Below are 15,106 nucleotides of genomic sequence, written 5' to 3' on the forward strand. Positions count from 1 at the left end.
GGAGCTACAACCCTAGCTGAGAATCCGAATGGCAAGCGATTGCAGCTGTGGGGAATCAGCTCCATAATCCTCCCACCATGTAACAGATCCAACTCGAAATCTGAAATTTGAAAGATCATAAAATTCAGATATATGGCAAAGCTCATGAAATCTGAAAATTATGAATCATTAAATAGTAAAATCTAAGAATTTAAATGAGTTAGGATTACCTCTCATGCTGGGCATTTGGCCATCCAAATATGCCCTCCTTATTGCGGTAATTGGCGAGCTGGTCCTTCACTGTCCGGCGAGCCTCTGGCATTTGCACCATCTTATGAAGAGTGAGGTTCCAACCACGGACCACCTCTGCATCACTTTGTTGTGCAGTTGCCTTGTGTTGAAACTCTGGGTCCAACACAAATGCAGCCACATGAATGGGAGAGTAGTATTGATTCCACCTAGTCACAGCCAAGTCCTCGAGCTCTTTCAACCTGTGGGGATCTTTCTCTAACACTCTGATATTTTTTATCATACGATCCATCCCCTCATATACCTTGCCAATAAAAGGCATGTCTCCATCAACCTTTTTTAGCAACAAGACAATCGGCTTACACAAGTCATACAAGTGTGATGCATCAGCCCAAAAGTCATCGCTGCCTATGCACAAATCGTACACCAATATCCCAAGAGCCTGCTTTGAAGTGGGCCATGCATCCCACTGTGGGCTTGCCACAACCTGCTTAAGAGTAGGTCTCATTTTAATGAGTCTGCGAAGCATCATATAATTGTATGCAAACCTTGTCTCTGCATACTTCAAAAGCTCCTTCCTTGCATAGGTGCGATACAACTCTCTCTCTTCCATTATCAATTACAATTTTTACCCAAGGTAATTTGCCAATGTCTTTCAACAAATTATTCAAACAATGGGCAACACAAGAACTCCATTGAATATGGGGTACCTTTGTTCCAATAATGCACCTGCAGCCCTATTGGTATTTTTACCATCTAAAACCAACTACACAACATTAGACGGGCCCACATACTCCACTGCATCTGCCCACATCTGCATCAAAACATTTGCTGTTTTTTGTTGTACTTCGCACTCTATGGAGTGTATGTACAAAGAAAATCCTCTGCAATATGCCAAAATACCCTCTAGTGATCGACTACATACATCACTCTAGCCATCCGCTACCAAAGTGACCCCATACTTATGCCATTTCTCCTTAACAGGCTGAATGGCCTCATTATCTGCCTTCACCTCATCCTCTAGAAGCTTTCCCCTCAATGCATCAAAAGTGGGAGGGGTGTATGTGGGCCCAAAGGCTATAATTTCAGTCACCATCTCCTTGAAATAAGCAGACCGTGCCACATTGAAACTAATCCCATTCAAGTAAAAGAAACGGGCCACGGCTGCATCTACCTGTGCCTTCTTTTGTGGATGCCATGCAGTATAAAGGGTGCTTTGCCTTCGTGTAGGTGGGAGAGGTGAAGGAGATGCAGTAGGAGTAGAACCTGTAGCTCCAAGAACATGTGCATTCCCAGAAGATGAAATTGTAGTAGCAGCAGCAGAGGGAAGAGGACTCCTTTTTGCAGTAGCCATATGAGCACCTGAAGTAGCTCCTTCACCAGTGGATGCAATAGTCCTACCTTTCTTCACGGAAGGAAATGCCTCGACCTCTCATGCCAACCTTGCTTTCTCTTCCTCGGATATTTTATTGCATATTGTAATCCCCTCTCCCTTGATGCCAAGAAGATAGGCCTTCACCCTATCAGGAATCCCACCTCTTTTCAATCCACAAAGCCTGCACATGAACCTGCGAGTGCCTCCTTTCTTGGAGTTGTAGGCACCCAGGAGATCGACTTGACTCCACCAAAAATCTAATTGGGTGAATTCTACCTCAGAATGAGACTCAGGGGTAGGGTGTCTTGAAGCCATGGAAGCTTGTTGCTTGAAAGGGGGGCTGAAACTGCAAAGAGAGCCAAGGGTTGAAAGAGAGGGCTGAAACTTGAAAGTGGGGCCTGAAAGAGGAGGGAATAGAAGGCTGAAAGAGAGGGCTGAAAGAGGGGGCTGAAGGAGGGCTGAAGGAGGGCTGGAAAAGAGGGGGCTGAAGGAGGGCTGAAGGAGGGCTGGAGGGGAGTAGATGATGATGGAGGGCTGAAGCAGGCTGCAGGAGAGAAAGGAGAGGAAAGGAGTGAATGGGGCTGAAGGAGGGCTGGAAAACCTTGAGAATGGAGAGAGTATGAGGCTGAAGGAGTGGAAGGAGGCCAAAATCGAAAGCAAAAAGACAAAAAACGGGACTGGCGGCGGATTTCGTGTGATTTTGGAGACCTAGCAGCCTGTGTTGTCTGAAATAGCACGTTTCAGGGCTCTGAAACGCGTTTCAGACTGGCTGAAACGTTTCAGCCAGCCGTTTCAGGGTTCTGAAACGTTTCAGACCCTGAAACGCGTTTTAGAAAACGGGGCTTCTCTGAAACTGCGTTTCAGGCCTGGTTGGGCTTTGAAACGCATTTCAGCGTAACTGTGCTTGCAAGATCGAATATGAGGGATAATAACCCGTTTCACTGAAAGAGCAATCAAGGCATGTGCTTTGGCATCACGACCATCCCACTGAATTTGCTTTTGTGAGGCAAAGCACCTGGAGCACGAGGTGAAGGAGTCCTAGCTGTAGCATTAGAACCATCACCTGAAGACCCATCACCTCAAGAAGCAGAGACTGTAGGTGTAGCACTAGTAACAGTGTGTGTAGGCTTGGCCTTAGAACTTGAAACAATATGCCATAGATTCTTGGCAACCAAAACATGTCCCATCATGTATGACCACATGGGGTAATGGGTGCCATCAAGTTTGTCATCGGCCCCAATCAGCCCAAACAAATCATCTTTGCCACCAGACATGGTGCTGAAATACAAGGCAAATGCACCAAATGGCAAAGCAAATGAGAGAAAGGCAACCTCTCAGAATCAAGTACCAAAAATCTGCCCAAGCTTCAAAGCTTATGCCTGCAAAAGACTCTGCTGTCCCAAGGTGTATCTGTTACAAGAAAAATCCCCAAAGGCAACACAAGGCCTTTCCAAAATGAATGAAGTAGAAATTGGAAAAAGCCAATGCAACAACGGCTTACCCAATGATGTAAAGCAGTGACAGGCTCTGAAAGTGAGCAAATGAGGGCTGGAAATGAGAATTACAGCAAAAGAAGTGCTCCCACGAGGAGGGGAGCACGTAGAAATGGAGAGAGAGAGATCCAATGGAGAAACTCGCAGCCTGAGGCAAAGGGATGCCAAATGAGGAGGGAAGGGCTCAAAGAGAAGTCTCTTGGATCAATTTAGCAGCTCCAAATGGCTCCAAACGCTGGCACGCAGATCGAGGCAGCTCCAAAATGCTGACACGCAGCTCGAGGCAGCTTTGAAATGCTGATAAACCTTCAATGTAGTTGACACACACCCCGAGGCAGCTCCGTACTGCAATAAATGGAACTGACAGGTCCGTACAGCCTTAAATGCAGGTGCAACAGGTCCGTACAGCCATTAATGGGCTGTATGGATTCCGTACTGCATTAAATGTCTGTCAGCAAGTCCATACAGTTGTGAAACAGGTTCGTACAGGTTCTGGAATGCAATAAATGCAGGCGACTGCTGTCCGTACAGTGTGTACGGATGGCCGTACAGGTTCTGTATCGTTGTACGGATTCCGTACAGTTGTTGTAAATGCACACGTGTGGTCGTTTTTGCTGCAGCAGGCTAGAAAATGCATCGAAACACAGCTCTCTTTGCGATAGTTGCTCTAGAGTGCGGTCTTCTCGCGACAAAATGAGGCTTTTCGCGACAGAAGTGCTTGGAAAGGCCTCAAACACTCGTGGGAGTGTGAAAACCAGCAAGACCAGCAAGAATGAGTGCTCCAGAGGCTGCCAAACAGCTTGGGAAAGTTGTCAATGGCTGAGGGAATGGATTCCCAACCTGCTCTGATACCACTGTTGGGTGTCGGAAGCAATGGAAGCACAATGGAGAAAAACGAGATGCTATAATAGATTGCTGCAAAACTATGCAAAACTAAAGTGTGGAGGCTCAAGGGAGAGCCAACATAACAAAACTCTAGGGCTAATTGCCCTAACTGGACTAAGTGTCCTAACTAACCTAGATGGTACATAAACTAACTGTACCAATAGTCCTAACTGACTATAAATAGGCCTACAAGGCTCATACCAAGGTATAAGTGGCATCTATGGTTAGCCCATGAGATAGCCTACAAGTTTCACGTACCAAGATGAGCCAGTGGAGGTAGTGCAGTCTTACACATATTTGGGGGTAGTATTCACCAGACCAGTTTTCACGCGATGACCCATGCAACTACAGCATGACTAACACGAGGGCAGGGTGCTCTGTGCCATGGATGCACCACCCGAGATGATCCTAGAAGATGAGATCAACCGTATCATACAGTTAGACCCCCTCCAGCTTCATACATCTTGGGCTTGGGTGGGAGACCAGGAGTTCCCCACCACGATCCAGTTCTACCATGATCGCTTCCTGAGCATCTCGGAGTATGTAGGAGAGTCTCACATGCACTGAGGATCGCCATCGGACAGTTGCGAGTCTTGTCACATCAGTTGAGGATTGACGCAAGGAGAGCTGCAGGCATACCTAGAGAGCAGAGGAACTGCAGACTATGCCCGATGGTAGAGGTCGAGACAGAGGAGCACTTGCTTTCACGATTGATCCATTTTCCTGACCAAGTTTGAGTTGCTGGGCTCTATCTGATTGAGATGCGACGACACAGAGATGTATTGATGCGACAGACCAAAGAGCAGCAGGAGGCGATGCCACAAGTCACCGAGATCAACTGAGCATAGACACGTGTCACAGATTTCGATGCATCTAAGTCAGCTCTTGGGGAGGCTGAGAGAGAAAGAAAGAAAGAAGGTTTATTAAAGTCTTCGGAAGACTGATGGGTCTATGAGACTGTGAAAAACCTGATACAATGACCTGTGGTAGTGGAGCTACGAAACGAGCATCCACACCAATGCAGAATGCAAAAAAATTCAAAATGGCAGTACTAATTCCTAAGTACAAGATAGTCATATCTCGACTATATATATCAATCTCAACATCATCGTCAACATCATCATAACCATCATCATTATCATCAGCAACAGCAGGACATCAGGATGGATGAGGTTGTGGAAGTAGAGGCATGAGGTCAGTAATAGAGTGCTGTCGCCTCCCCAAGGGTGCAGTCCTGGTACGTCTCCTGCTGGTCGTAGCTTTGCGTCTATATCAGGGCCAGTGTGACCCCCGTTGGTCGGGCTCCGACCCTAATCAAGGAGGGGATGTCCCCAAGTATGATTTGTGAGTCAACCCTCTGTCTGAGCTGTCGGGTCATAGGCTTCGGGTCACGGTCATGTCGAGGTCTCGCCTTGTGGGGGTCTATGTGATCTGGCTGAAAGAACTTCGTGATAGAGCTCTGAGAGATATCAGTCGAGGAAGAAGTCTACTCCTATCTCCGTACTCGGAGTATCCTATCGCGGTGTCTGAGCACCTCATGAATAAAACCAGCCAAACATCGCTAGTCTGGGTAGGAGAGGAAACGGGCCAAAACCCCATAACTATCTCTGAAGAGGTAGTAGAAACACCCTCAGATCTCATAGTAAACAGGACACCTGAAGATGAAATGCTCCTCTGTCTCAACCTCTTGCATGTCACACAGTGTGCATATGCGCCTCTCCCTGGGTAACTGCTCTGCTTTGCCGCTATCGATACAAAGTCTGTGTGAAGAGACTCGGAACTGCTGCCCAAGAGAGATCCTCAGCGAGTGGGGTAGGTGAATTTGCGTGTATCCTGGTGGATCAATGAAACCCTCCGCTGTGATATGTAAGAAGTGATCTCTATAGAAGCCCAGCTTCACTGGAAGATCACTCGGGCCCAACCAAGTCTGAAATGTGTGTAGCTGTAGTAGATCCTCACGCATAACCTGGTTGACCTCGTGTGATAGGAGGGGAGAGAAAGGAGCATCCATGCTGTACTGGAAAGGAGGTAGTCTGTCCATGTGGAGCCCTAGTCCTGCAAACCATCTCTCTGTGCGTGCATACCAACACCTCTGGTCTCCCCCTGTTGCAAGTGCCATAGAAGCGGACAGTGCTAGCCATGGTATCCTGCTACACCCGGATGTGGAATTCCCATACTCCTTGACTTGGTACAAATTTGTAATGACCTAAAATGTAGCATCTACCTATAATGGGGGTGACCAAAAATCCCCTCGAATGATCTGGTGAGGGACGGATGGCTTACCACAAATCATCCATGATAACATGAGAACTTGTAGCCGCTCCACCCTGGCCCACTCTGTATCCGACAAGTCTGGCCCTCAGCATGGACTGCCATACATCCTGCTGGGCGGACCAAGGAGTCAAAAAGCAACCCTTTGGTCCGTGGATCCTGAAAGTGAGAGCAGAAGCATTGCCTCTCTAGTCTAGCCAATGAAGCATATCCTCTGCTCAAGCCTGCATGCATTGCGGGTCTCATAGTGAAGATGGGTCCAGAAAAGATGACCCCAAGATAAGTGTATTATAAGTGTATATCATGGTAGGTGGAGTAAGAACTCAATGGGGTAAAAAGTGTTGTGCGGCGGGGGGTAGAAATGCTAAAGAAAAGATAGGTATGATCAGCCCCTAGAGAGAGAGGTGCTACGGTAAAGTCAGTGATGGGAGATGTGAAGGCAGGGGATCCCATGATGTAGTCCACAACACCGAAGCCTCCCCCATGTGGAAAGCAAATGAAGCCACCAGATGCGGGCCATCTGTCAAGACCATTATAGATAATGAGATCATGCATCCTGCCGAGGTCTAATAGGGCCTGCCCATAAGATGTGAGCGGCCCTCGTCTGTCAGCCGAAACTCGTAGCATACCTACCTCCTCAAGGTCAATGTCTGGCAGTAGAGTGGAATCATCCTTGAAGTTGAGGAGTGGTGCCTAACGAGCGCCTGTCCTTGCGTTGAAGTCCCCAACTAGGAGGACTTTCCTGTGGCTAGACAAGTCAACAATGGACTGATAAAGAGCAACAAATGAGGATGTCTCATCCTCCCCTCGAATATCTGTGGCAAAGAGGGAGGTCTCGGGGGGGAAGTAGCAAACTGCAATAAATAGATCCTGGCTATCCATGTGTCGAATCCGGATCCAGAGAAACCTGGAGTGTGGATCTCTCTGCTCCATTGAGATAGCCCCCAAAAGTGTGGATCTGTAAAGGACTGCGACTCCTCTTGACCCTCGAACCCCTCCTGTATCCCTTGTCTCATCTCTGTAGGCGAACTCCCATGTATACCCGCCACTGACTATTGGTAATGGGTGCTCGGGACTCTGATGTGTCTCTGTGTAAAAGACTATGTCGTGACCTGTATAGGATTTCGAGAAGTTCCCTGGTTCTGACCATAAGGTAACCATTACAGTTCTAGATGGTGCAGGATAGGGTCTCGGATGTCTGGGTCTCATAGACCCCGCCTCCCTATGCGGGAGGAGAGGTGGGTGCTGCTCGACGGGGGCATGTAAGGAGTCGTCCATCTTGTATTACTGCCCACTTCCCCTCCTTGCGGACCTGATTACGCTGCTGCAACAGAAAACATCTCTCCTCAACTTGTAGTGGAGTGAGGTTCTCATCCATGGAGATCGCTAGCTGGTCTCGTAAGGTTGACCTATGACGTAAAGTCGAAAGTCGTGCCTGGGCGTCATGGAACCGTATGATAAGGAGTTGCTCTTGGTTGGGGTCACGAAGGCCTACGCATTTGCCATCGGTGTAGCCTCAGTGTGGGAAATCCTACGTACTCTGATGTTGAGAGCCTTGTTGGCTTTCTGCTGCTGCTCGAGGAGGGTAGTTGAAACGGTTACCCTTGCAGGTTCCCGTTTGGCTACGTCGACCCATCTGGACGTCTTCTCGATGGCAGATTACATGCTCGCAATTTGTGCCTCCACAACTGGGGTGCTCCCTGGGACTGTACGTATAGCAGTGACCTCCTGTTGGAGCTGTGAGATCTCCTATATGAGCCCCTGAATAAGATCAGCCTGGTCTCGGATAGCCTGAGACTGCTTCTGTATGAGATGTGCTTGCTCTTGGGTGAAGCGTGTTTGCTCCTGTGCGAAGCGTGACAGCTCCCTCTTGCGCTCTCGGATGCTCTGGACCTCCATCAACAAGTACCCCCAAGCCCTTGATGGGTCAGCTCGTCCGTGCTCTAACGGAAACTGAAAGGATTGTGGCATGAAAGTGTGAGGATGAGACTGGAGGCTGGGTGATGAGACTGGGTGAGATGGGTGCGGTATGGAGATGATAGTGGCCTGTGGCTTGGAGGAGGTGATCCCAGTAGGGTGTGGGAGCATGGGCTGACTGAGAGGTAGAGGGGAGAAAAAGGTCGAGTAGTGCGGAACAATGTATGACCCCTCCAAAGTAGGTGTCATAATCGGAGAGAGAAGAAGGGAGAGATGGAAGAGATGGTATCAATGGCAACCCCTCTATCCTAGGGGAGGGTGGAGCAATCGATGTCATGGGTAGGGGTATATCAGAGCTAGTAGCTGTAACTGTAGAGGCTGTGGGCGTAAGTGGAGCTGAAAGTGGAACTAGAGCTGAAGCTAAGGCTGGCGCTGAGGCTGAGGATGAGGATGTAGCTGAGACCGAGGCTGACACTGAATGTGAAACTAAAGCTAGGCAGAGATGGGTCCCGCCTTTGCTTTGCTGTCCACTCCGAGTCCACTGCGGTTGTAGCGTGTGTTCACATCTTCGAGTTTCAGTTGTGTTTGTTTCTTGGCTTTGTTGTCGTCTTTCTTAGCGGCTTTATCCGTATCCTTGCCACCTTTCCCCATTTCATTTGACAGACCCGTGTTCGGTGCAGGTCTTAGTCTTAGTGCAGGAGCGGGAGCGGGAGCGGAAGCATGTACCCCCCCCCTCATGACGGGAGGAACCCCCGAGGGGCTGAAACGAGGTGGGGAGCCGAAGAGCTCAATGGAGGAGGGGGTAGGAGGCAGGGCTGTAGGTCGGGGTGGAGGAGGGGTGAATGTGGAGGGAAATGGAGGAGGGGGGAGGAGTGGTGATATGATAGGCTAGGGCGGGGGCTGAGGGGTGGCGAGACAAGAGGTGGGATGAGGGTAGACGGGGAGGGCTGAGGGGGTGGCGAGGCTAGGCGGGGGAAGCCAAGAGGGAGGGTGGCGAGGCTAGGCAGGGGAAGCCAAGAGGGAGGGTGGAGCAGAAGTGGGGGAGAGAAGGCAGCGGGCGGAGGACTTGCAGGCGGGGAGGGGTTGCAGGCAGGCGGAGCTGCAGGCGGGGGAGAGCAGCAGGCGCGGAGGGGCAACGGGGAGGAGTAGGAGTGGAGGGGCTGCAGGCGGGAGCAGCAGGAGCAGAGGGGCAGCAGGGAGGAGCAGGTGTGGAGGGGCGGAGGAGGCAGCGGGTGGAGCTGTTGCAGCAGGCGGGGTGGAGCAGCAGGAGCGGAGGGGCAGCAGGAGTGGAGGGGAGCTAGCTAGCGAGAGAGAGAGAGAGAGAGGAGCTTGATAAGATGAGAGCATCATGGATTAGCAATGAGAGTCACTGCCACGATGCTCCCAGATGAGAGGCGCACACTTCACATGCGGCACAGAGAGTGACCAGAGCACACACGATCAAGGTCCGGTCTATTTCAGCCCTTCTCAGAGAAGACCGCCAGAGACGAGGCGTCACCCTTGACGTAGCCCGTCGAATACAGAGATCGAGGAGACTACGCCCTCCGCCATGTCGAGAGACAGCTCGACAAACACAAATGCGAGAGCTTCTCACATCCCAGACACCATGGCACCTGGATATGTGGAGCCCGTGCGTTAACACTCGGAGCGTTAGCTTGTTGGAATATGAAGCCAAAGCGAGTCTAAAATGAGTGTTCTAGGTGTGTTTTATAGTCTAGTGAGTCCTTGACACGCCACGTGTCATATTGGGAGTTATCCCATATACACTATGGCTTTCTAGAGTCTAGTGTTACACTATATATTGTTGTACTTGTCTTTTGTCTATGACATCAGTCGACATCAAGCTTTCCATTTTGCTTTTCATTATGCTTTCCACATTTCCATTCTGTTCCTAGCTAGCTACTAGATCTCTTCATGTGGTATCAGAGCCATGTTCCTAGCCCTGCTCTCTCTTTCTCTTTCCCTTTCCCTTTCCCTTTCCCTTCCAAGAGGTTGAGGTGAGGAAAGCCAATGAAGCTACTCTACCTCCTCCTCCTTGAAAGGGTGCCCTCTTCTCTCCTTCCTTGAGCTCTCTTCTCCACGCCATGATCTGCCCCCTCTCTTCTCCTTCCTTTAGCTATATCTTTATGTGACCTACGGACGATGTGATGCTTCTATTCGGATCTAGAAGCAGAATCATGGCTTTGTGTCTTCAGCAAAGTTTTAGAGAACCTTGAGTACTACAAATTTCGTTTTTACATCATTGCAATCCAAGTTTTCTGTGAAAAGTTACAGCCCTTGCAAGAAGTGACGAAATTTGTTTCTGCGTGTGAATTTTGTTCTGGAGCTCAATGATTTGATAGCCCAAGCATGATGCAGCCAGCTCAATGTGGAGATGTCCATCCAATTCATCGTTGACCTCTACTCCAGCCCGCTATTTGATCCTTCTGCCCGACATTCTTTAGGAGCTGCTGTCCGCAAGTTGGTGCCCGTATTCTGCCCGCCATTCTGCTCCACGTAGCTCTGTTGCCCACGCAGGTATGAGCTCTTGACATTACATTGTGGTGACTCCTTCACGTGACTACTCCAAACTTTGGCGAAGACTTCCCGAGCTAAATGTGAATTGTCCGATACTACTCCGACACACTCCACTACAGTGATCTCTTTGATTAGTACATTACATCGAGCTTGATGGCACTCTACATCAACAAGTGACTTCTTCAACATTGCTTATTCGATTGGTGCCTGAGGTACTTCGCATTGATTGACTTCTCGATTGGTCGTGGTACCTGAGGCTTCTACTTTGACATTGGTGACTCTCCTTCCTGCATTTTGAGAGTCATCATGTAATTGCTCCATGTAGCTACCCATGGACTTCATCGATACATATTTTGAGGCATTCTTGCCTAGCGCTTCATCGACATCGTCATTGACTCGCAGGGATGTGCACACATGTGCATTAGCTACTTGGAGGACATCTCTTTCACAAAGAGATATTTTTATTTATTACTACACGCTTGATGTATTTTGGGGTCCTTTGCCTTGGGTAGTCCCCCTAAAATGATATGTATTGAGTGTTTGGTTTTCATTGAGTCTAAAGGTCCTCTGCCTTGGATAGTCCTCCTAAAAAAGATGTATTGGTTTTGCTATTTTGGTGTGTGGCTTCCTAACATGTCACGTTATAAAGCCAAGGGGGGATGTACTGTGGGAGCTATGTATTAGCTTTGATAGGTTTAGAGGGGGATGTATTGTGGGAGCCATGTATTGGCTTTGATAGGTCTCGTTATCAGGTCTGGCCGAGTTCCAGGATGTTGGTGTATTCCTAGACCTATGAGCTGGCCATGTAGCCATGCTATAACATGAGCCTCTGAGCATGTTGAATCTCAAGCCATGAGAGTGCTTGGATCAACCTCTGAACACGCTCAGATTTTAGCCTCTGAGTTACATAGGGTGCACAGTTTGATGACCGTCATTGTCATGTTCTATTCTTGGTTCCATTCCAATAGTCCCTCACCTTAGACTGTCATCGTCATGTTCTGTTCTTGGTTCCATTCCAGTAGTCTCTCACCTTGCCTTCATGGGGTGGTGTTGGAATATGAAGCCAAATTGACTCTAAAATGAGTGTTCTAGGTGTGTTTTATAGTCTAGTGACTCCTAGACATGCCACGTGTCATATTGGGAGCTATCCCATATACACTATGGCTTTCTAAAGTCTAGTGTCACACTATATAGTGTTGTGCTTGTCAATTGTCTATGACATCAGTCAACATCAAGCTTTATATCATGTGAGTATTTTGGTTATCATTGCCTAGCACTTGTTCTTTCATTTTCCTTTCCATTTTGCTTTTCATTATGCTTTCCACATTTCCATTCCGTTCCTAGCTAGCTACTAGATCTCTTCATAGCTCTGAGCACTTGATACCATTTCGCTAATTGCTACTTTGTTATTTTGCTCACTAGTGTAGCACTTTAGCTTTCAGCAAGGGCCTTAGTGAGCCCTTTGCTTCAGCCCAGAGCGGCTTGTATGAGTTACTTTTGGTTTGTACCTGTCTCATAGGCCCTCGAGGCCTCCTACATACATTAATACAAATTTCTTTCTTTCTTTCTGTGCAAACACCTGCAAAAAAAACTTAGGAGTTGTTACTAGCAGCCCATGCAGGACCACACACTTCCCAGACAGCCACAGCATCCACTAACTCACCAAACAATGGGTGAAAGCATAAGTAGCCTGCCCACAATCCTTCAAAGCACGAACTTGCTTTGCAAGCATTTACTATGAATCACCCTGCCGACCAAGCCTCTCCACAAGCTGAGCAAGATAAAGAAGAGACAAACCAGCTTACCCTGGTCAATCAAGGAGCATCCAAACAAGCTCATACACAAGCTTGAGCAATTCAGCCCTCAAGGATGCCGGCTTCGGAAAGAAGCACTTGGGAGCAGTTCATTTTCTCGATCTGCGATTGGGACCCCTGGAGGGAACCGGAGTTCTCTAGGTCTCCTGGCAGTCTCAGTTTCTCCTCTGGGGAGCGGCGGCAGGATGTTTAACCAAAATAAAAACTATTCAGCAGTGGACAAATTTTTCATTATCAAAATGCTTCAAAACTTACTACCATCAAAAGGTGAAACACAGATGCCTTAGATACTGGATTACTTCTAATGCACCTTGTGAGTTGCATATCCTTGGTCATGACGGTGACCATCTTGACATGCTCTACTGCACACAAGTTGGTGTCCTCAAGGAGAGAGACGATTGACATTTCAGAAGCCTCTTGCAAAGTAGAAAGAGTGGCGGATCGAATTCAAAGACAATCTTTGTATTTATCTATCATCTCCTTCATCAAAAAGGTGAATGGAGCTCTCAAAGTCAACTTCGCCATGGTCTGCTAGTAAAACAGAACTAAACTATGGGAAACTATAACCTATGTTAACTAGATTGCACTTCATTACATGCGGGCATTGACCAGTACCTATTGACACGGGTTTGGAGCATTGACTTCCAAACATACGTGCAGCAGCCTCAAAGATCCATGCACACATTTTGTGAAACTGAGGTTGTTATAATTCTCTCAAGAAAACAATGTGCAGCAGCCCCTAACAAACATGAGGTTAAAGTATGCTTGGTGAAGGTAGCACTTTGTGGTTTCAAACAAGCTCCACGGGCTTGGTACTAGAAGATAACACACGTTTTTCTTGATCAAAGGCTTTTCTAATTTTCCCACAAACATGAAGTATTCTCTAAGAAGAGTGATTATACTCATTAGCAACAATGGGAAGAAAATTGTAACTATCAGGGTTAATTTAATAGGATGTATTTTGGCTTGTTTGGCATCAGTATTGGCAGGTGGCATTCTCATACTCTGACAAAGTTATATCAGGGGTACACTGCATAAGTTTGTGCATGAGAGCCAGTCCAGTTTGAGACAGCTGCCAAGTTTAGCAAGCATACCTTAGCTGGTCATTTGATGCTAAACTATACATGCAGGTCACACATAACATGATATATTTATGCTCAAGGAAACCTGACATGTATTTTTCTATTTGAGTTGCTTTGTCAATTCATGCACTACCTATATTAATCAGATGCAAGCTAAAAGAGTTCTTTGTGTCACATTGAGGAACACCTAACTTTTTGCTTGCACTATGCTAAGTGACATCGACAATAGACTCTCTACGGTTGGAGTATTGTTTTGAATCTAGATTGTATTTTTGTGGCCTAGTAAGAAACCACCAGCAGCCTCTATCCTTCCTTAGTGAAGCTTAGGCTGCAACACAGCAAACAGCAGTCAGAGATGTATTGCCATAACTGTGTTTCGTGCTCGCATGAAACACATGAAGTCTCATTTTCTCTAGATGCAGGAATGATAGAAGTTGTCTCATTGTCTCATGAATGAGTTTGAGGTTTTCGGTTTTCCATGGAGGCAGGATTTGAAGGATACATTTATTGGAAGAGTACAATGTATACAGGTTGATCTCAGTGTGGGAGCAGTTCTAGAATTATAGAGCAGTAATTTTATTTTAAGGGTTTGGATGCAATGTCACCATATTGGGGTTCTTAAAATATAAGCTCATTATTCATTCTGTTATTTTAGTTGTGTGGCTATTGAAATATGGACTTCCGTGCTTCCTTCTAGTATCGCATTTCCTTCCTAACCTGTAACGTTTTGAGGGAACGATTGTATTGCATCCAAATTGACTTGTTGAGAACAGATTTCCATAATGTTTTCTCTAATTCTGCTTCGATGATCCCCTTAGTCAAACACAATAGGTTTTTTTCCATTAATTGTGTTGTTTAAGTGCATTTTAGCCTCAACATGTACAATATGAATGATTTCATACGTCTTGTTTATCACATAAGGGTAGCAATAAGAGAAATAGTGAAGATACTTTTTGTCATTATCCCTTTAGATTTCTACAAAGGTTCTTATAATCATCGCTGATTTCTGCAGGAAAAAACAGCGACATCATTAAGGTTGGAGGATTCAAGATATCTGCACTGGAAATTGAGGCCGTTTTGTTAGAAGTAATGACATAGCTTTGGCATTTAAAAGATCAAATGTCTCTCTTGCTTGAGGATGGGGTATGTGTGGGTTCTTTTTTGAGTGTCTCTATTTGTATGTTGGCAGTTCAAGGCCCTGAAGGTACCCTAGTTAGTAAGTTTTGGGCAGACCATTTATGGATACACTGTCAAGATAAAAGAGCATAGTCATTGATGCTTTTAGTTGACAAAGATCAAGAATACTTTTAGTGAAAGGGAAGAGTTTTGGACTTTGGACTAGAGTATTTGGGCATCAATAAGAAGGATGTGCAACAGATAAACTAGAAATCAAGTTATGATAGATTGGTTGGGCATAAACTTGCAAATGAGCACTAAATACTAGGACGTCATGTGTGTGCAAGAGGACGTCATGTGTGTGCAAGAGGAAGATGGGGCATTTGTTTTCAGGATTTATGTAGCATT

The 15,106-nt window shown here is 47.0% G+C and overlaps 1 protein-coding gene across 1 annotated transcript in view; it reads left to right on the forward strand.

Annotated features, from left to right (window-relative positions):
* LOC147886035 (malonate--CoA ligase-like) overlaps positions 1-15,106 on the forward strand; it is a 100,512-nt gene that overhangs the window by 50,032 nt on the left and 35,374 nt on the right. Inside the window, exon 13 of the mRNA XM_087396482.1 lies at positions 14,595-14,668. Coding sequence (XP_087252608.1) covers positions 14,595-14,668 — 74 coding nt within the window. The remainder of the gene's footprint in view (positions 1-14,594; positions 14,669-15,106) is intronic.

This window comes from Dipteris shenzhenensis, chromosome 25, assembly GCF_047967505.1.
Source record: "Dipteris shenzhenensis isolate YYH24624 ecotype China chromosome 25, Dip_SZ_1.0, whole genome shotgun sequence".
Lineage (NCBI taxonomy): Eukaryota > Viridiplantae > Streptophyta > Polypodiopsida > Gleicheniales > Dipteridaceae > Dipteris > Dipteris shenzhenensis.